Raw genomic sequence first — 22077 nt, forward strand, 5'->3', positions numbered from 1 at the left:
CATCCCTTCCCACCTTGCAGGCGGAGCAGCTGAACAATGAGCTGGCAACAGAGCGCTCAACTGCACAGAAGAACGAAAACGCTCGGCAGCAGCTGGAGAGGCAGAACAAAGAGCTAAAGAGTAAGCTGCAGGAGATGGAGGGAGCTGTGAAGAACAAATTCAAAGCCACAATTGCTGCTCTGGAGGCCAAAATTGCTTCTCTCGAAGAGCAATTGGAACAGGAAGCAAGGTACTGGTCTCCCGAGGGCGTCACTGTCCATTTATTGTTCCAGTTAATGAGACAGAAAATAAATAAAGGCAAGTAGGATTTGTAGTATCAGGCTCTCAGTGCCACTAAATTTGGTAGTCTCTCACTTAACATTTCTGAGACATATGGCAAGTAACTGGAGTTGCTACAGTTTCTGATTAAGATCCATTTTATCGCTGAAAAGTTCTACTGGTACCATAGGCAAGGATCTGCTCCCCTACATTTTAGAGTAACTGCCCCATGACTCTGCCAGGTTAACTGCCATAACACATTGGACACTTGTTGGATTATTCCTTCAAGAAATCACCTTGTGTTTCAGAACACATCTCCTGGAGCACCTCTAGCATACAGCAGAGACATATATTTGGTTTTGTTTTGCTCAGAAGAACATTCCTTAAAGTTTTCCTGAATTCACCTGTTAAATTCAGTAAGACCTTTAACACAGGGGTCCTTGGTACTGGTTTCATGAACCACAAGCCCAAGGCAGGTGAAGAGTAGAGTTTCCACATCACCAAACACTGCCCTGTCATTGCAGAGAGAAGCAGACAGTGGCCAAGACGATGCGCCAGAAGGACAAGAAGCTGAAGGATGCACTGCTGCAGGTGGAGGATGAGAGGAAGCAAGCAGAGCAGTACAAAGATCAGGTACAGACTATGTCACAAGGCTCTTACTCAAGGGCACAGGAGTTTTTAGGTTTTGCCCTAAGAGAGGAAGATTACATGTTGTGCCTCAAGCAAATGCCCGTCTAGAAAGCAGACTGTATGCTTGTATTCTATGCTAGGAGAGCCATACAGTCCATTACTAAAAGATGGGACAATATAATTCTTCCATGCTACACCAAGTACCAAAGCACAAGTCCTTGTTAATCAGCCAGATGCAACAGTCTGACTGCACAGCAATATACAGGACTGTGCACAACACCCTTGTGCAACATGAACAGAGATGCTGAAAATATTTTACATTAAAATTTTAGCTTGATCTAATGCAAATCCATCTGCAAGCCTGAAAAGCAGAGGTAGGATTATGCAGAAAAAAGAAACAATGAGAATGTGTCTGTATACAGTAGTTATGTACATTAGCAAAATGAGCTTCCACAAAGCAAAGTTCTTTTCAGGCTATAAGCCTCCGTCTTTGATTTGGGCCATGTTTCAGTACAACTCTCAACAGAAGCATGAAATTAAAACAAGGAATGTAAAGCACTATGAGTTAAAGCATTACTCTGAAATTTCCCTTTAGGCTGAGAAGGGCAACATACGGCTCAAGCAGCTGAAGAGGCAGCTGGAGGAGGCTGAGGAAGAGTCCCAGCGCATCAACGCAAACCGCAGGAAGCTGCAGAGGGAGCTGGATGAAGCCACTGAGAGCAATGAAGCCCTGGGCCGGGAGGTTGCAGCACTAAAGAGCAAGCTCAGGTAGAGTACCCTTGTTTGGGATAGCCCTTCCCACTCACTGACAGCCTTGAAATTTAGAGCTGAACTACAAAAGTGGGAAAAAATCTGTCAGGTGAGGAACAGACACTGCTAATGCTACGAAGTTTCTCACTCCTTGTGTTAGCTTGGCACTCAGAACAAAAGGCCCAAGTCAGGAGTGAAGTGCATTTCATAGACTGCAGCAGCCTCAGGATTTCAGCTGAGATGAGCTGTGATAACATGGCACAGGCCTTACTCTTCTCTAATCAAAATCCTTTTGGCTTCAATTGGAACAGAATTAGGCTTGATTGCTTTTGAAAACACCCCTTATATAATGGCTGTATCTATTTGTACAGAAGCAGTCACAAAAGTGTAGAAATGCTTGTGCTTTTCACACTTTCACACATGCACAGCTCACATGTAACGACTGTGAACAGTCTTGGACATCACAGGCAGTAAAAAGCAAAGCACATTAAATTCATCTTATTCCAAAGTCTCTTTGGACTTCACCACTAAGGGATTCAGTGTCATCAGACCAAGGAAAGATTAAAACGTCCCTTTGCATTTTCTTGTTATAACTGCATGGGAAAAAGATAAAGCTGTGATCAGTCAGCTACATCCCTGAGTTCTGCACTCACTGGGTTTGAAACCATGAGCTCACTGAAATAAAGAGGCTGACTTGAGTTATAAAGAAATTGCTCTATTTGCATCACTATACCATTCAGTTTTGCATTCTACCCAAGATCAACAGTACATCAGATGAAAAACAAGCACCTGTCTACCTGTGTTCTCAAAGGACTTTGTCAGACTATTTACCAGTAACGTGCTTCTGTGTTACTGGATGTGGATTCCTTTCAAAGTGAAGGGTTATGGATGTAGCAGCCTTTTCCACTGGCACCACCTTGAGTAGTTACATGCTCCTGGCTGCTTTATGAAGCAGTGGCTGTGTCCAGCCCTTTTACATAGAACATCATATAGCTCATTTTTGTTTCTCTAAATGTAATGTAATTGGCTGTAATGTACTTTGTTTAATTATTTAAAAGTAATTACCTACCTCTGATTATGACCATGTGCCTAGTGTAACTGCCCATATCTCTGTTTCAGAGGGACACAGGAACCTTCGCATGACTAAGCAGGTACCATGCCTTCAACTTTGCAGCTAGCTTGTATTGCACAAATTTCCATTTTCTTTGGCCCTGGTTAAAATTCTGTGAGGTTTCTGCAAACTGTGAAGGCTTGGATATCTTGGCAATTATTTGTTTTATCAAAAAAGACAAATATTACAATAATCTAGCTACAATAATCAGCTGTTCATCAGTGATACATCTTTGCTACAAGTAGGTTATGTACTGACCTAGACTTACCAACATTGCGTTCTCACAAGCTCTACAATCAGAGTACCTAAGCAAGTACTCTGATTTTTTTTGCATGATTTTTTTTTGCACATCATCTTTGTGCACTGCCACAAAAGTAAATTTTTTTTCAAATAAAATACACCATTGATTAGTAAAATGGATTAAAAGGACTAATGAATATGGAGTGTCACAGCATGTCATTAGAATTTCACAGTATTTCTTGTGCTTACTGTAATGCTGACCTAAGGTAAGAGCCCATCTAATTCACCTGAGATTTGGGAAGACCTTACTTGCATGTGATTTATCACACACCACACAGTCACAGACAGAAGAGAAAGTCTTGCCTTTCATTACATAGCACTCTGTGCCTGTATTGCTTACAAAGAGTTATTACTGAGGCTTTCAGAGCTATTTTACAGACATTACATTGCTTGTTTACTGTATTAAAACATAGAGCATGAACACAGACATTAAAGCTGACACTGTAACCTAGCACAGCATTATGTTATACTTATTAGCACATTCTCTAGAGACAGGAATAATACCTGCACTGCAAAAATTAAAGAGCTATTGCCTTGTAATATTTGTATATTTTCTATTTTACATATGCTGGATTTTGATGTGAATACACAAATATTTAAAGATGATGTCTTGTCCTTGCATGTGCCTTTTAGTCAGCCTAATATTTCCAGTCAAGACTGTTACTCCAGTAGCAGTTGTTGAAAGGCAGATTAAATACAGAGGTGCTAAGTAAACACTGGTGCTGAAGGCTCATCCCAGATACTCATATGGTTCTAAAGGTACTAATACCAATGACCACATGAATGTTATCAAACACATAAACTTCTTTAAGAGGAACAGATATAAACAAAAGGGTTTTACCCACAGAGCCAATACCAGTTTAAAGAACTGGTAAGTTTATGCATACTGCAAGTTTAATAAGTGGTTAGTGTATGGTAAGGAGTTCACTTTGTAGCCAAAGCTGTAGTGCACACTTTGGTGAGACTCTTGCTGTTATTCCCTCCAGTCCCATATTCTCTTACAGCACTTCAGTGAATTACTGCAGCACAAATGACTCATGAGTAACCAAGTCCAGACAGCACAAGTCCAAGGGCGTGGAGGGCTCTTCCTTAATTAACAAGAATTAACAAATTTATTAACCTAATTAGAACTTATTTGCTAAATAATAACAAATCTCTCCTGGTGTAAAGTAAGAGACCCTGCTGTTAGACCCTGGCAAGCACACACCAAGACAGAAATGACACACCCCTGTGTTCAATACATGCAATCAGCACCAGAACAACCATGGTTAATTATCAGCAGGTCTTACATGAAGCTTTATTAGCTAGCTCACACTGAAGTTTAAGGGCAGAATTATGGAAAACAGACTGCATGTCCCATTTCCATCTTGGAAATGCAGATTAATGCCTCTGAACTAAGTTAGTCCAGCCAATGTTCCTCCCTATCCTCCCATGGAAGTCTGAACTTTAGACTTAAATAGCTGCTTCAGAAAGGGCACTGGCTTAGTCTTTTGCAAGGACAAGACGAGCCTTTAAATATTTAGGCATGATTGCTGTATCCAAAAGTGCAGTATCAGATCTATTTAACACCAAATTAGTATTTTTGGCACAATATCCAGTGATCATGAATTTATTTTATTGCATATATCTGTGGTCTCAAGCCTTTACAAAGGTTTGCTTAATGAGGGGCAAGTGAGAGGCATGTCACAAAACAAATGCTTTACAGCACATTAGCAATGGAGGCCATGGGACAAACCCATCATCTGTCTCACTTGCTCACACCTCCCCAAAAATTAACCTTGAGGACCAAAGTGTCCCTGCCTTGGGATGTGCCTATGAAATATATGGGGATGGGAGGGAGATGGGAGAGGAAAAGGGGAGAAAGTGGGAAAAGCATTTCCTGTAGGACACTTGCACTGCTAAGCACCATTCCCTGGGTTACAACAGTTCCAAAGCAATGACTGTTTCCTCCCTCTGCTGGGAAAGAGACTGGAGTTACTGAGAACCTGGGTGTCACACCTACCACAGCACCTGTGGTGCTCTGGCCAGGGCAGCCTGTGCACTGTGGGCTCAGAAATGCCTGCTGCCATCCACAGCACTGCCCCAGGCCCTGCAGGAACTGCTGGGCAGGAATTCTCTACAAATTGCTCTGTGGTGTATGAGCAGTCCCTTTCTCCACTCCTTTCAAGCACCTTCAGTTGCAGTTCCCATAGAGGAAAACAATGAAATGAGGGCAAGAGTGGGGGTGATCTGGGGCTGATGAGACTGTTTAGAGGAGGACAAGGACTCAAGCACAAGAACAGGAAACCCATCCCATTTCCAAGCAATTGGGAATCTCAGCCTGTTCACAAATTACTATCACAAGTTACAGAACAGAAAGTGGAATTAGAGGCCCACAGCTCTTGGCTTTTCTGCATTTAGAACCATCAGCCCCAGAAGTCCTGTTACAAAATTCTACTTATTTGTGAGGATTCCAAATTACCTAGCACCTGATTTTCTTTTTTCTGTTTTTTCCCCTCTTACTGCAGGAGGGGAAATGAGCCAACATCTTTTGCCCCACCCCGTAGATCTGGAGGCAGAAGAGTAATTGAGAATGCAACAGATGGAGTTGATGACGAAATGGATGCAAGAGATGGAGATTTCAATGGAACAAAAGCCAGTGAATAAACACGCTTCAAAAACTGCACTGCAGCAAGGGAAGGGAGGGAGGACGATATTTAGCACTGTATAAGTCTGCTCTTAGTGTCAAGGTCACATACACCCACTCCTCTGACAGATAAAAGCACAACTGCCTTGTCTCCAATGTATAGATTGACACTAAAAGTACTCCAAAATTTTTTGTACCATGAAGCGTATTTGAAAAGGTGGGGATTTTTAACAGAGTAATTCACCTCGAGAATCTTGCAGAAAGTGAGTTCTAGTAGCTCAAATGATTAAAATCCCAGTAAACTATAGTCTACAGAGGATTTGTGAGATTGTTGCAGGGGAAAAAAAGGCATTGGTCAGTTAATCTTTTCTTAAACTTTCATTTTTATTTGAGTATTCAATTAATATAAGGTTTTCTCCTGGTTACTACACCCCGATGCACAATTCACAAGGTGGAAGTGCCTTTTTAATCACTTACTGAAAAATATCATTTGTTCAAATTAAGTCAACTGTTAGTTTTATATGCACCATGGATGTGCTTACACACTAATAAAAGGCTATAAAAATGACTCCACTATTCCTGTGTACAGGTTTCCCTTGAAGGAAAGGGGGGATGCAGCAGAGCTTCTCTAAAACTGAAATACTTCTTACAAAAGTTCATGTGTAATCATTAGAACAAAACCCTGATTTTCTTCAAAGTAATGCTTTTGAAAAAATACAAAAAGGTTTGTACACCAAGTTGGATGTAAAACAGCATAACCACAGGGAGCAGGTTTGATCTGTCAGGGACACACAGTGCTGAGCTGCCCTGGGATGCATCCAAGGGCTGGCAGGCACAGGACCTGCAGAGACTTGCAGCACTCAGGAGCAGGAGCTGGAAAGCAGAGGGGGCCCTACCTGTCTGTCTGTGGGCAATGAACCCGGCCTTTGATGTCTGGAGCAGGCTGAAACCATTAGGAACAGCAGCCCAAACAGAATGCAGGGATCCAAGCCAAGCTACTCTGCACTAAGGGATCAGCATGCAGTTACTTTTTATTTTTGGAGCACTCCAGCAAGACCACAACCTACTCTTGGGAGCTGCCACTTGCTCCTGGTAGTGCAAGTGTGAACCCTTGCAGCCCAAGCACTTTCAGAAAGCAGCAGCTCTGTGGTCACACCGGGGCAGCAGGGAGCCATGCACAGCAAAACAGGATGTAAAATCACTCTAAATCAAGTGCAAAGAGCTTACTTGGTGCCTTTGATTGAACAGCAAGTGAACCTTAAGCAGCGTGACAACATGGAGAGCAAATCACGCACAAGTGTCCACCTTGACAGCTAAAGCAATCATCTAAATCTCTTCTAAAGCAGAGATCACGGACTGGGGATTCAGACTTGGCACCATTCAGCCAGCAGAACCAGAGCCCAGAGAATTCTCTCTGCTCATGAAAGAGTAAAGGAAGAATCTGTTTAGAGCAATTAGGATGACAAGCTGAGCAGAGAGGGTTTAGGAGTTACTGGATAAGATTTCATCAGGCACAGAGCTGTAAAGATGCTCAAGAGCTGGCTGTAAACACAGTTTGTGAGCCTGCATGTGTGGGAACAAGAAGACATGCAAGTCAGACTTCATATTAAATGGTCTTAAGTACCAATGCTTGGAGCAGAACCAGCAAATTGAACATGTATAAACCAAAGCAATAACTTGCCAAAAAACTCAAAATGCTTCAACAATTCACATTCAAAATAAGCTTTATTCTGCTCCCCAGTTAAACCAACTTTGTAGGTGGACTGAGAAATATAAATGATCTGTGGTTTACATATTGTAGAGAAATAGGTGCCTTAGCGGCTGTTTGCACGGCATTTCCTAAAAAAAAAAAAAAACACAAACAAACAAACAAACAAAAAAACCCACCCAAACCCATCAAATCCATTTATGCATTCTTTTGTCAAGGAAGCTCTCCCCATCCCCTGTCACAAAAAAAAAAAAAAAAAAAACCATAAAATTGTTTAGTCATAATTTGTTTTGCAAGTACAGGCTTCCATAAAATACATTAACACTGGGAATGAATCTCGTCCATTTAAAAAACAAATACAGTAATATTCTATATGGGGGAATATTATTTTAAAAAAACATTCTTTACTCATATAGACTTCTCTAGCATAAAGGGCTTTTCAGGCTAAAAAAGCATTTCTAAATTAGTAACAGCTGATATATTCATATAGAAAAATAAAAATATAAAAAAATCACTAACACCCAAGGCACCTTAGTGAAGGGAGGTTCATAAAGCAGTAAAACCCACCTATCAAGATGTTAGAACTAGAAACTTGATCAGGTTTGCCCTCCTACAACCACCAGGCTTTTATGAGCCACTATGGGGTTAAAAAAAAAAAAAAAACTCACACCAAAAAAAAAAGGAAAAAGGAAAAAGTCTATATTCTATTAGCTCTGGGATCTCCTGAGTACTCTCAGCACTAGACATGTCTCACCTTTAACCATGACCTGTTCTGAATGAGAAATCATTGCCTACAAAAACATCTTGCCACTACAGAGGCAGGTTATTGTGCAGCAACATTCTGATCAGCAAACACCCCATGAGGAGCTGAGCGGCTCCCCTGCAGAAATACACCTTTCTCTTTAACCTGGGTGACTGCAGCACACAACACCCGTGGTAGAAAGCAGAATTCCACCCAGAATTGGTGGTGTATTAACACCAAAAGCCAAAGCCTGAGAAGCTGCATAGTGAATATTGCTGTCTTGTAGGCAGGGGGACTATGGCTTTGGTAGTGTCAAAAGAAGCAACCTTCAAAGAGCTATTTACAGTAGCTGATGCAGGAAGCAATTCCCAGTCCTGCACGCCACAGTCAGCATTGCTTTGTCACACCTTGTCACCCACAGAACTTGCCCAGAGGCCCCACCTGAAGCCACTGCCAATTGTTCAGTTCTCACCTACCCTGACACTGCTGTCTGCTTGCTCATTGATATTCTCTTTAAAACTAAACTTTGAAATACACATTTCTCCTTTCCCAAAGCCAGCCAAGCTTTTCACAGCAGCATCTTGACAACACTTTGTGAGGGATGGCTCACGGGTCCTGGGACGTGTGAAGGCCGTGTTCCAAACTCCAGGCGTTTCACCAACCTGCAAACGCAAGACTGAAGTCAGGGCATTTCTCATTCAGTGTAACCATGCCCAGGATAACTGCTCACTCCCAGAACAAACCACCCAGTAGAGATGAGAGAACAGCACTCTGAGCACTGCAGGAACCCATTCTTTAACTGGGCTGAGTTTTCACTGTAACACGGGGCTCCATTTCTCTCTGAGTAATGAACACTATCTTTTACAGCTGTTGGAATTTCACTTTAGCATTGCAGCAGTAGACAGATAATCAGCTCATGCATATGTAAATGTATGAGAAAGCCCTGAGGCTTTCTTGCAGGAGCTTTCATAAGGTTTCTCTCCAGGTTAGGAGAGCAAGTACAATGCAGAACATTCCTTCTAAACAACACCACTTCGCACTGGGTACCAGGACAAACCAGCACAAGGGTCTGCCTAAATAATTAAGTCTGAAACAGAGTGTACTATAGGCACTTAACTTACACAGAACCTAAAGAATGTGCAGTCCAGGATTGGCAGAGTTTAAGCAGACGCTGAATGGAAATTTGTAATAACCTCAATGATTTTTCTTCATTTGATTAAAAAAAGACAACTGGTCATGCATTCAGAGAAATGTGTACATTAAGTAAGGTAACTTCCTGTCAGCTGCTACTTAAAAACACATCTTAGCAACTCATCATTCTCAGTGGACCCCACTATTCACCTTTTTTCCAGTTCTCCCATAAGTAAGAATCTTAACTATGCTAAGGGAAGTCTCCCTACATGCCATAACATTCCTGAGACATCACTTGTATAAGAACATAAAGCATAAAACAAATTGAACCAATAAGCAAGAACTGTTATGCTTTCTCCCAGTTAAACACTGATTTATAATAAAACAATCTTGCACATGCTTCAGATTTGAGGTATTCAAAACTTGATTGCAGCTAGTCTTCAAATTTCTGCAGCTAATGACTCCAAATTTTAAACTGACCTGAACCATTCACATCATAATCCTGAATACCTGAATTTCACATACTTTGAAAACAAATCTGTCTCTACCAACAAAAAGACTTATATGCTAAATATCAGTCCCTAAGTTCCAACACCAACAGCTGTCACTGAGACACCAGCAGAGCCCAGCACTCACCCTGTATCACACAGAGGCTGATGAGGACTCAGCCGTGTTTCCAGGACATCTCTGTTCATGTACATGGACACTGCAGGTCTGTTTGGAGACTGGTCATACACAAAGTTTCGGCAAGAGGCAAGCTTGGACTCCAAAGCCTGAAGTAAACAGACAAGACAAGACAATCAGATTGACTGTTCTCTTTCCCAAGATGGCATCAGGGCACACCAATATGGCACTGAAGTGTGCAGGTTTGGGGTATTTTTCTTTCTTTAAGAGTGAGCTGACCAGTAGAGGAACCTGCTAGTGCCACATGAGTTCTGAATTAGTGAAGAGATGAAGACAGCCATCTCTCTAAAGATGAATCTGTTTCTCTAGGGAGCTGATGCTCTTCACCAGCAGGAAGACAAAATCTTCACTTTCCTCAGAGAGATCTTTACATCTTTCTTACAGGCATAAATTTTTAGATTACTAAACATTCATATGAGCTATCAGCTTCCCTAGACATGGTACATCAGAGAGAATGAGCCACAGATATCTTACTCTTCATCACATGCTCCCATTCTAGATCACTCCACCTTTATTGAGTTGTTTTCTGGCTGCATCAGTTCTGCAGCTCAGCCCATCAAAGCCTCATACAAATGTTTGTAACAACACAGCACCAAGGCATAAGGAATGTAACACAAGTCATGGGATAACTTTCCCAGCATCAGCACTACCTTAAATATCAAACTACAGCTTAGCAGGACATTGCTCAAAATACCACTGGACTCTTAAGGCAAAGTTCACCAGAAGCCTTTTGGACAGCAAATACCAGCCTGCTAAATTCTCTGCCTTTCATGGAAACAGATCCCTTCTGAATTTACTCATGCTGACTTACTTTTTATGCACATGCACTTCCAGAAATTCATAGAGGGAGATCTTATCCCCATCTTATCCCCATTAGAAAAACAAGCAAGATCCATTTTCATTTGGGGGTTGGTCAAAAAAGTTTGAAGTCCAGACCAACCCCAAGGCCACACTTAGCTAACCTGGGGGTAAGAGACTCTTTTGAGTCTCCTCTGAACAGCAGTGCTGGGTGCAGTTTCCAAGAGCTCCAGTGTTCCAAAAGCTTTGCCTGGCAGGTAATCACTCACCCCCACTTTTCGCAGCAAATCTCCCACAATATTAAGTGCAGATATTCTTGCAGCTGGTGTGAGAGGGGTTGCACCATAACTGTCCTCAAGACCTGCAGGGCAGGTTAAAGAAGGATGTGTTACTCATGGAAAGAAAAAAAAAATAAAATTGACCCTACTGTCTTAGATAAGATGATTCAAGGAACAGGATTAAAGATCACACAGGTTTTTAAAACCTTTCCCCTAAATTAGACCAACATCTCTGGGACAGTTGTGAACTAATAAAAAGTCACAACCACTCATCCCTCATTATCAGCAGACAGTTAAAGTCAATTGGAAATGATCAGACTACTAATAAATCCAGAAAAAATCACAGTCTGTGAATATGGAGACCATGGTGATTTGATTTGGGTGACACTACACTACACACTAGGTTCTGTGGCTAAAGGAGGAATGAAAAGAAGGGAGCAAACTACAGCAAAACCAAGAGGATCAAATGGTATTTGTGAGCTGTGAGTCCCTGCCAGTCACCTCTCCTAAACGTCCCAGGGGTGGGAATGCTGATGGGTGTCCGGCGCATTGCAGGTGTTGAGGGCACAGATAAGGAGGCCTGAACTGCAGTGTCTGTTCTTTCTGCTTCCAGGGGAGCTCTCATTGGTGTTTTGGGTTTCTCCTGTTTCTGCTGCACTGCAAGCTCTTGTCGTAGATCTATGAAGGAAGCAACACAAAGCAAGTGCTGGAGTATGCAGACACCAAGTAAGAACCAAAAAGGGTAATCTTTTGTCAAAAGATTTTTCTCCTCATAGAGGTGAGGTAAAGTCACTTATCTTTGTAAAAGATTACTCCAGGCATATCTTCAAAATCCAGATAACTAAAGGTCTTTCTGGGATTGTGGCTCAAAATATTTTAGCAGTGTTAGTTCAGTTGCTGTTACCTGGCTTTAATTTTCAAACCCTTTCAGGAAGCTCCCCTTCAGACAGGGAATTAACTCCTTGCCAAATGTTACAGGCTGGTAAGCAAACGCACATCAAGTCTGAGGCTTGGCAACTTGGCACACCTTGGCTACATTCTGGCTCCCTGCAAGGTTGAGATCCTACCTGTTGTACCCTTTTCTACCCTGGTTTCCACATGAACGAAACTTGAGCTGAGGCCAGGTGGAAGCCACATCATTACCTACCAAGGGATAGAGCACTTCTGTCCTACAGCCTGGCTGTAGCTTATGGATGCCACTCAGGGGCACAGAATCCAAGATCAGAACGCAGCTGTTTATCCAGCTCCAGGGTCTCTCTCTTCTCACCCAGCCTTGTCAACAGATAGCAAAAAGCCAGAGCATTCCAAGACAACCAAAAGCCAGTCACAGCCCTCCTGTTTTACTTCCCCATTAGTGCTTCATTGGCTCCATTTCCCACAGCCCAGGAAACAATGAGGTTAGTGTGTATTAAAGCTGACCTTCATGGGAAGCCACACCAGCACAGGCCCCAGCTGGACTGGCTGAACTCCCTGAAGCTCTGATTAGGAGAAGGCTGGAACAGACTTCTGTTTCTGTGAGAGCTCTGGAATAATGTCAGGAGTTCAAGGAGGGGGCAGAACATTCTTAAGTTTCCTTACTTGTTTCTATATTTCAGATACCAAGCTTTAAAGAAACAAAGTTAAAAGCCCAGCTCTAAGGCATATGGAGAGGACCAAACAGCTACAAGGCAGCAGAAGAGAAAGGAAAATATACAAATAACTTCTAACCTCTAGCTTCATCTTTCAGGCGCTGCACAGACTCCAGAAGGTTTTCTTTCTCATCCAGCTCACTCTCCAGAAAAGCATTTCTTTCAATAGCCTGGTTTAAACGCTGTTCAAAATCCTCCAGGGACATGATAGTGGCTCTGAAAAAGAGTGCACTACGTGTCACCACCAGATCCTTCAAGCACATGGAGAATTCTCTCTCACAAGAAAATGGACACTTGCATTTTTGTTTGGTTTGCTTTGTTTTATTAACATTTTTTTTAGCTTGAAATATATGAAAGAACGCAGCCAGGGGAGTGGGAGAGGTAAAAAAATAATTATCACATTGCCCATCTGCAACCAATCTCTTCAACACAATCATCAAACAAGTGGTAGTTCAGAATGGCAATGCTAACAAACAGTGTCACAAACAGCTTAGTGCCACCACACTTGCAGGACAGAATAGAGGTGAAAAAAAAAAAAACACACAAAAAGCAGATCACCTTTTTGCTCTTTCCAAATCATCATTTTCTTGCTCGAGTTCTCTAATGTATTTCTGAAGCTGCTCTTTAATAGCTCGTGTCTGTGCCAAGTCATCTTCCAGCGCAGAGATCTGCCTGTATCCTTCTGAATGTTGCATTTCAATCTTTTCCTACTCAAAGGCAAATCAAACAGCACATCAGGTACTTAGCAACACATGCTCTCTTTTTGCAGCATTGTCTGAGCCCCTTGAAAGGCACAGAGAGATGCTCTGAAGATTTTTGAGAAACATCATTTTACGTATGGTAAAACACAACAAATTCAATTGTTGAACACAGTTTTGAACACAGAAATGTATTCAAATTCAACACATTTCTGGGCTGCCAGCAGACAAGAGCTCTTCCTGTCACTCCTTATCAAACAAAAGTGCTGGGGAACAGTTCCCAACACTCACAGCACAGGGCCATTCCTTGCCTCTCCCAGACAGCCTGACTCAGCACAGTTTCTTAGCAATACACAAAGCACGCAAGAGAAGACACTTATTTTCAGCCCTTATACAAAGTCAGGCAATATTTAGGAGCCAAAGTAAGAAAAATTTTAAAAAAATTCCAAGTGTGACCCTGTTACATGCTGCTGTGGAATCAGCAAGATTCTGCTCTGCCCATGTGGCTTTATTAGCCCAAAGCAGGTTCAGAATTCTAGAACATTTCAGGTACAGGCACACTTTTTTTGGGTACCCTCTAAACCAAACCCTGTCTCTCTCTACACCACGTATACAAGGGTACATTTAAAACAGGCATAGGCAGGGAGGAAGACTCAGCTTCCACATCAGATCTCTCTCCTGCACTGCCACTAAATGTGGAGTAAGTTCCACAGTATGTGACATAGGAAAGCTTTCCCATGTGACAGGGAAAGCTCCAGAACACACTATTACAATGCTTTATACTCAACCACCTTGCTGTCAGACCACTTCAACATGCCAGATGTTTTTTGGAAACTTTAAGATTGCTGTGTAAGCAACATTCCTGAAGTACTCTCCAGACAGAATTCAAGTACAAAACACTTGAAGTCACTGGAAACAAATCCATGCACTGGAATTTGAAAACCATGGCAAGTAGTTTAGTGTGGATGATAATGTGAAGACAGCTATTTTAGCACATGAAATGCATAGACAAGGAGGAGGTAAAGAGATATCTACCCTGAACTAAGAAAGCCTTATTTGACTGCAGTGTGGTGACACTGCTGTAATTCCAAACCTCTGAAACACTGATAAGAGCTTCTAAGCTCCAAGAGGCATATTACTTTCAATTACTTTCTCAGAACTCTCTAAACTAACCCTCCAAAGCACCATTCCCATCAGTTTTTAGGTCGTGTGAGCTCTGATTTCTGAGAGGGAGCAGGCACACACACTGGGCTGGTCAGCTCAGAGCCACAAGCTGTGTGGGCCTGGCAAAGTTCACTGGTGCTGACCTAGATGCAGATCCCAACCCTTGATGGGCTCAGTTAACACTGCTGCTCAATAGCTTCACGAGATTAATGCTTTGCTCTTGAATTGATTCAGATAAAAGACCAGAACTGCAAGGTCTGAGTCTTTGTTTTTAGCCAATTGTAATAAACTATCAGCTGATCTGGCCCTCAATGGTGGCTCTGTTCCTTCACTGCAGGCTGTTACTGCAGTTTGCAAGCTGCATGAATAGCCAATTGTTGAATGGTTTATTTCAAGCAGAATATATTTTAAGAAAGTTATCTACTGTGAAGAATCATTTCAGATTTTCTAAAATATGGCTACCCTCCACTTTTTGAGGTTCTGTATTGCTTCCTACTATTTTCCTTCCTCACTGTTTTGCCTGGTTCACTGGCCTTTCCTCTCATCCCAGCTACTCTAGAGAAAGAAAATCATCTACACATTCCTCAATTAAATGAACTATGGGTTTTATTTTTAAAACTTTTGTCTTCTCCCCAAGCCCATCAGCTTCCATGGGTTTATGTGACTACCTGGAACAGCAGATCAATACTCTATATAACATGCACAACACCTAATATTTCTAAGGTCCTACAACAATAACACGGATTAAAGCAACATAAATACAATGAAACAAGTCTTGAAGGTCTTGCTATCAAAAAGCAGGGAGTGGAGGAAAAGGCTAAGCTAGTGCTAGAGTGATAGAACACGTGCCTGGAACAGAAGAGTATTTCCTTAAGACAGTAATTTGGACAACCGTTTAAACAAAAGGCATTGCAAATCTGGATTCATCCAGTGATTAATCACTTATACAAATACCTTCACTCCCATTAGCTCATTATTGCATCCAGTTGAATACAAGAAGTGCAATTACATTAATCTCTGCTTCCACAGAGATTGAGCTAGCCCTACAAAACACAGTGTAGTATTTCTTGGGTGACTAGAACTCATCTGTAAACAAAACGCCTAAATTAAAACTTTAAAAAGTCACACCAGTTTCAATAACCATTTTTCCCAAATTTAAGAGAACTTACCAGTATCTCCTGAACCTCTCAATCAGCACAGCACTATCTCATCACTCTTCACCATCTCACCACTCTTCATACTCTAGATAGCTTCATTGTTTCTTAAGCCACAATGTTAAGAAGCCTCATCTCAAACAGTTCATATCCTTTATGCTTTATAGTACTGGAAGTTAATGCCTTTCTGCTGGTTCTTATTTTCACAGAATGCTAAGTGCAAAAAGAAAAACTCATTTTTCCCTAAGGACAGAGAGATTCAATAACAAAACCAGGACTGAAACTATTTTATGACTCTCAATTCTATGTGTTACTCACCAGCTGCTGCTTCCCAGCTTATCTGCAATGTCAGATAATAAATACATAACTATGTAAAAAGGGTTTTAAACTGAGCTTCCTTACGTAATGCAAAAACACAGCTGCAGTGTTTGTACTTTGATTGTTCTGCAATATTATCTGTGACTGCATGATGCAGACAGCAAGAAAGCTATGAACAAAAGCACTAAATAGATGGAAGAAGGAACAGAACAGCAGCTCTCTTGTGCTCACACTCAGCCTCCACTCCACTGTGGACAATTTTCTCCCATCTGAAATCTATCCTGACACACAGCCACACACAACCTGTGAACAGGCCTCCAGGAACACCACCAAGGAACACAGAATCCTCAGAGCAGACAGCAGGTTGGCATTTCTTGACTTTTCAAGACTTTCCCTTCTGCAGTTTTCTGGCCAATTTTTCTGTAATGCTGAGGCGAGGCCACGGGGCAGAGTCTGCAAACACCTGCCCTGCTCAGCCCTGCACTGAGGATGTGCCCACCAGCAGCTCCCACCTTCACCGACTCCAGCTCCATCCGCAGGCGGTTGTTCTCTGACAGGAGGTCTCTGTTCCTGGACTCTGTTTGCTGCAGCTGAGTCTCCAGTTCAGCTTCATACTCTCGGCTCCCCTCTTGGAATTCACGCAATTCCTCCTGGGTATTCTCAGCGCTAGAGAGAAATTCCAGCAACACAACTGATCACAATGAACAATGGAAAAAAACATCTCATACACTCAAGGTAAAAACAAAACTGCTCTTGAACACAGGCTATATGCCCTTCTCCAATATATGTATTCAATAGGAAGAGAGGAACGTATGCAAATGTCTCCCTGCCATGCATGGGAAGTCAACCCATAGCAAACTGGTAAAGAAATAAAAAAGTCCAAATAATCAGAAAAACCCCAGAGTCTGTCTTCACACTGTAGATATTGAGGCTATGTGGCGTCTCTTTATTTTGGCAATTGTCCACTCCCTTGCACATTTATTCCATTAGTCAATTCTATTATTTACTTGGAAATATAAAGAAAGCTGTTATTGATTAACAACAAAAAGTTAGGAACAGAGAGAAAGATGAAGGGAAATGTTTTATATTCTTGAACAATTCTACTGAAACAATCCTCCAACAAGCTAAACAAGCAGCAATGAGAGAGCTGTGTCTTTGCATGAAGTGTTATGCACCTTATCCAACCACTTGGAAGAATGAAGCCACTGCCTTACCACTGCTTGTATTTCATAGCCAACTCCTTCCAGTATCTGGTTTCCTCTTCCACTGAGCTGAAGTGATGTACTTCTGAGTCTTCCATAATGAGTCCTCAAAGTCTAAAACTCTTGTTTCATTTCCCCCCCTGAAAAATTACAGGGTCAAGCATAAGAACTCAGGCAGTGAGCAGCCTCATCCTCCTTGCTGCAGAGCAGAACACCCCTCCTCCCACACAGTCACTGCTCACCCGGAGACCAAACTAAAGGCCAGCCCTGATAGGACTCTGTCAGACTGACCATAAATGTGAAAGAATTCCTGCTAAGTCACTCTCCCCAGTTCTCCCAACGCTGCTGCAGGCTTACACCCCATTCCCTGCAAGCAAGCACCTTTGGCACCTCTGAGTACACAAACCCCAAACCTGAGCTGCAGCTGTGCCAGTGCGCAGAGAACACAAGATGCAGGCACAACTTCAGCCCCAAACACACTGTAATTCAACAACCCTAAAGACACCTATCATGAAATTAAAGAGAAACTTCAAAGAGACAGAGATTAGGTACTCAAGATACTGATTTCTTGAGTTAACATTTAAAGGAACACATACGTTTTTTATGGACTTAACTGCTGCACAGGTGAAAATTTTCTTCCTAGGTCAACAAGACAAAGCTACCCAACTTTAAACCTGAACTATCAAAACCCATGTATAGCCACAAGATATCTGGATACCTCAGAGAGCCATGGGAGAAGGGAGGGTAAAAGCTGCCCAGAGGTTTTAGCAGGATACCACAGGCTGGGCTAGGTATGCAGTTAAGATTGCAGCAATCCAGACAATCCAGCTGTCCCTGTGCCAGCCCAAACCCGGTCACAGGACACAGTCCCAAATGGGAATGACACACGGAAGAGCCACAGGGGAATCAAGTCCCTTAAGCTGGTCACTCCCACTTGAGGACTTAAGTATCTAAACACCACAATTAAATAAAATAATGCCCTGTGATGTGCATGACACTCTCTGTGAAACGGGTCAGCAACAAATATCATGTCATAGTAGTTAGTCTTGACAATGGAAAAACATCAAACCTAGTGCTGTGCATAACCTGCCCATGTCCAGCCCTGGGTGAGGCAAAGATTCCACTCAGACATTATCAATTTAACCAAACTGATACCAAATAAGATCAAGAACAGCAAATACAGGTGGAATTGGACAATTCATAACAGTGCCATGAAAAAAAAAAGAAAACCACATCACGGAAATCTAATGACTGAAGAAACACTGAAATTTCAATTTCAGTTCTGCTGAGCAAAACATTTCCTAGAGGTAATACTGATGGAACAAAGAAGAAGGGATGGCTGAAGCCTTCAAAGATCACTTAGATGTCAGCCCTGTCTTCTACTCTTATTTATGATACTCATAAAATGCTGGAATAAGACTCTCTGAGCAGATGTCTTGGCTAAAGAAAATGTGCATACACTGCACATCTATTGAACTCTATGGAAGAAAATATCTTTAACCTGTGTCAAGACTTTGCTCTCCAAAAAATTATCTGGTATAAATAGGATTGAGTAACAGCCACCTACTTAGTAACTGTACTGAGACAAACCCAAGTAGTTCTTACCTCTACTACGGACAAAAGTACTTGAAGCAGTCTGGCAGTCTAAAGCCCAATTCTTACGTACCCAAGCAATGCCACAAAGCCCAGGTAATTATCAGATTATTGAGCAAGGAGTAAGCAGCGTCACAGCTGAGTGGGGCTGTGCCTGCATACCTCAGTGCACAGTATCAGCTACACACTCACAGAAATTATATGTTATTTAAAAGGGGAGTTGGCAGCCGAGGAGAAAAGTTACTAAGCCTTAGTTTTTATAACTGAGTTTGACACAATGTGTTCATTAGCCAAAGCCACATGTGTTCCCTCAAACAAATAAAAGCACTGTGTAATGTATTGACACACTTCCAGCATAAGGTCTCAAGGCCGAAGAATGCACTGGACAAAAAAAGAGGAAAAGGAGTGTGAGCAAAAAGTGATTTCCCAAATAGTACTCTTGCCCATTAAAAAGAAAATCATGACCAAGCATAATTTACATTCTTGACCTAGGATAGTTTATGTCACATCTCCTCTGTTATTTTTAAGTGAACTGAAAGTGCCTTTGATGTTAATAAGCATGTCCTTCTGCTCAAGGCACTGTGTACACACATAATGATCCTTGCAGCACACTCGTGGAGAAAAAAAAAAAATCCAAAAAGGACTTTTTTCTGACACAAGCATTATAATAAATCAAATATCTGTGTTTGGACAGTCAACAAAAATAATTCAGGAAAGATAAAGATAAACTGCAAGACATCTTTGCTCTGAAAAGCTTTCAACAACCCTTTGGAACCAAAAGACAGTTTCAATCAACTTCAAAATCTTGAATATGCTCAGATCTGGCTTCTGTGTTTTCATATTACACTTTGGAAGAACTAAAAGACATTAGTAATTAGAATTTTTTGAGATTGTAGATGTGCACAGAGAAGAACTTTCCTTAACTGATCCATATGGCTTTCAGAGAACCCAGTGAACATTCATAGCAGCACAAAGGGGCTGCACCCCTCAGTGCCAGGGATGTCTTTGTGAACATGAGATTATGGTATGGGCCCCCTGAGGATGTCATCCATTAAGGGCTCACTCTGCTTCATGGTCACCATTACTAAATAGTATTTAAAATTAATTGTTCAACTGCAAATACATGGAAGGACAGTGGACCTGTACTTATTCCAGAGATGTGGCAACTGTCCTGTGCCACAGGCACATGTTTTTTGCTGCAACATTCAACCAAGACCTGTTACTTTCCTTCCCTGCACTACATCTTAGCTCAGATTTTCAAACTAAAAAGACAAAAAATACAAACTTAAACTGAAAAGAAAAATTCCAAGTTTGAGACAAAGTATTAAAGCTTTTTTAAACTTTTTTTTCTGACATTTGTCTAAGAAGAGTGCAAATAAAAACCATGTAAGTCTTGTTAAACTCCCTGTTTACAGGCCAGAGTCTGTAACAGGCACACGCTGGCTGCACCTTGCTTGTTTTAGCACACACGAAGCCAGAAGGAACATCTGGCCAGGCAGCTCAAGCGCTGCTCACAGGCATCGCAAACCTTCACATAATGCAGGAAGGGGAAGCGATCATGGGTGGGGACTGGAATTTTGCAATAAAACACGGCAGCATAAATGTTGCGGAAAACAATTTCATACCAGTGAGAGCAGAATTGCAAAATTCCTCAGGAAAAAAGCAAGTATCAAGAAAAACAACACACAAAATTATTGAAGGAACTTCAGTTTGGGAATCAGTCCGAATTCACCCAAACTCATGAGGGCCCCAACCTAGATTGTTTCAGTCCTACAACAAAGGACTCAAAACGACCCTGATCCTGAACTTTTTTCTTCACAAAAGAACATTTAGTTCGGTGAAGAATGTTGGCGTACCTTTGTAGCAATGCTTAATGGCCTAAGTCAAAGAAATTCACATTGTAATAAAAAAGTGAAACAGTTCCAGAAATGCTACTGACTTACCCATGACAGAGATAAAACTCCTATTAGACATTATTTTTCTAAATGTAAACCAAAGTAAACCAGCTCTTTGCTCCCGAAAAGTAGCTTTCCCATCCTATGAAATTCAGATTTGCTTAAAATATTCCCCTTGAAAGGGTCTTCCTGTAACACATGGGCCTGTTTTCTTTTGTTTAAGCCATACAAAAGAAAATCACCACAAAAGAGAAAGAAAAGGGAGAGGTCACGGGAGCAGCAGGATTACTACAGAATCCCACAGCCAGCACTGAAAAGAGCCATCGGCTTCTCCGGGGCTTCTCTTCCAAATGGCTGAAGCAAAACCCTCCTGTCCTCCGTAACCAGTCCAGCTCCCATACTTCCAACTTCCCAGCGCCTCCTGAGGGAGCTCTGCGCTGAAGGGCCTGACCTGGATGGTTCCAGCAGCTGCGAGCCCGGAGTCAGCGCGGCAGCGCGCCCCGCTCCATCCCTGAGGAGCACCGAGCCGGGCGGGGGCTGCGCCAGCGGGCACGGCTCCCACGCTCCGCTCCCGCCCCACCGGCCCCGCACGAGCAACTCCAGCAATGGGAGGAGGTTCAGGTCCGCGCGGGGCCGCAGCCGGGCAGGGTCCCGTGTGCCGTGTGCCGTGTCCCCGCTCCGGTGCCGGTGTCCCGGGCCGTGCCGTGCCGGTCCGTGCCGGGCTCTCACCGCGCTCCCGCCGCGCCCGCACGGCCGCTCCCGGCCCGGCCGGTGCCGCCGCCCCATTGGCTGCCGGTCACGTGCGGCGGGGCGCTCGACCAATCAGCGCCGCCGAAACGCGCTTCGGGAACTTTGGTGACTTTCAAAAGCCGCCGGGGGCGGCGGCCGCGGCCGGTGCCAGGCTCGTTCCTGTTCCCGTTCCCAGTCCCAGTCCTATTCCCGTTCTTGGTCCCATTCCCGGCTCTCGTCAGCCTCGCAAAACCATCCCCCCCGACCTCCCCCCAACCCGTGTTCAATGACCTACAGTCACACGCACAAGGCTCCGCATCTTCAGAGGTGCTAAGCGTGTAAACCAGCACGCGCCGTAATTGTAAAGGCGTGATTGACCTTAAAATTATCTAAAAGAGGAAAAGCTTTACATTAATTTTTTTTTTTCTCAATTCAAAAGACCTCTGCTGCCAAAGCAAGCAGCGAGAGTGCGCTGGTGTCTATTTTTAACGCCAGCCCAACATCTTTAGACCAAAGTGCCCTTTTTCCCAGCAAGGACAGGTTTCTGTGTCGCAGTCTATGAAATATTAGACACTTCCACTCATCCCCATCCCAGCATGATGTCACCATTGCAGAAAAGGACGGCCTCCGCAGGGTTCCCGCAGCCCGTGAATTCTCGGCCGTGCCCCGCAGGCGGGATC

The 22077-nt window shown here is 42.8% G+C and overlaps 2 protein-coding genes across 9 annotated transcripts in view; one reads left to right on the top strand and one right to left on the bottom strand.

The window, feature by feature from the left end:
* The window catches only part of MYH11 (myosin heavy chain 11), a 53399-nt gene extending 47148 nt beyond the window's left edge, over positions 1 to 6251 (top strand). For 3 of the 6 annotated variants that reach the window (XM_072935735.1, XM_072935736.1, XM_072935737.1), the window contains 4 exons: positions 21 to 229; positions 783 to 891; positions 1484 to 1656; positions 5557 to 6251. In XM_072935735.1, coding sequence (XP_072791836.1) covers positions 21 to 229; positions 783 to 891; positions 1484 to 1656; positions 5557 to 5695 — 630 coding nt within the window. In that variant the 3' untranslated portion in view covers positions 5696 to 6251. Of the gene's footprint in view, positions 1 to 20; positions 230 to 782; positions 892 to 1483; positions 1657 to 2757; positions 2790 to 5556 lie in introns of all 6 variants that reach the window. The other 3 variants (XM_072935738.1, XM_072935740.1, XM_072935739.1) reach the window with 2 other exon arrangements.
* A 1130-nt stretch (positions 6252 to 7381) lies between these two features.
* Positions 7382 to 21449, bottom strand: NDE1 (nudE neurodevelopment protein 1). Of its 3 annotated transcripts, none has more exons than XM_002197893.7 (9): positions 21120 to 21449; positions 17193 to 17320; positions 16491 to 16644; positions 13203 to 13351; positions 12724 to 12860; positions 11518 to 11694; positions 11008 to 11099; positions 9893 to 10029; positions 7382 to 8787 (listed from the first exon to the last, which is right to left on the bottom strand). In XM_002197893.7, the coding sequence occupies exons 2-9, from the start codon at positions 17276 to 17278 to the stop codon at positions 8694 to 8696; spliced, it is 1026 nt and encodes a 341-aa protein (XP_002197929.4). In that variant the 5' UTR covers positions 17279 to 17320; positions 21120 to 21449; the 3' UTR covers positions 7382 to 8693. The 3 variants fall into 3 exon arrangements, with proteins under 3 accessions (XP_002197929.4, XP_041575182.2, XP_030140431.4); XM_041719248.2 differs by lacking the exon at positions 21120 to 21449 and adding an exon at positions 21070 to 21090; XM_030284571.4 differs by lacking the exon at positions 21120 to 21449 and adding an exon at positions 20717 to 21056.
* Positions 21450 to 22077: the final 628 nt, after the last annotated feature.

Source organism: Taeniopygia guttata, chromosome 14 (genome assembly GCF_048771995.1).
Source record: "Taeniopygia guttata chromosome 14, bTaeGut7.mat, whole genome shotgun sequence".
Classification (NCBI taxonomy): domain Eukaryota; kingdom Metazoa; phylum Chordata; class Aves; order Passeriformes; family Estrildidae; genus Taeniopygia; species Taeniopygia guttata.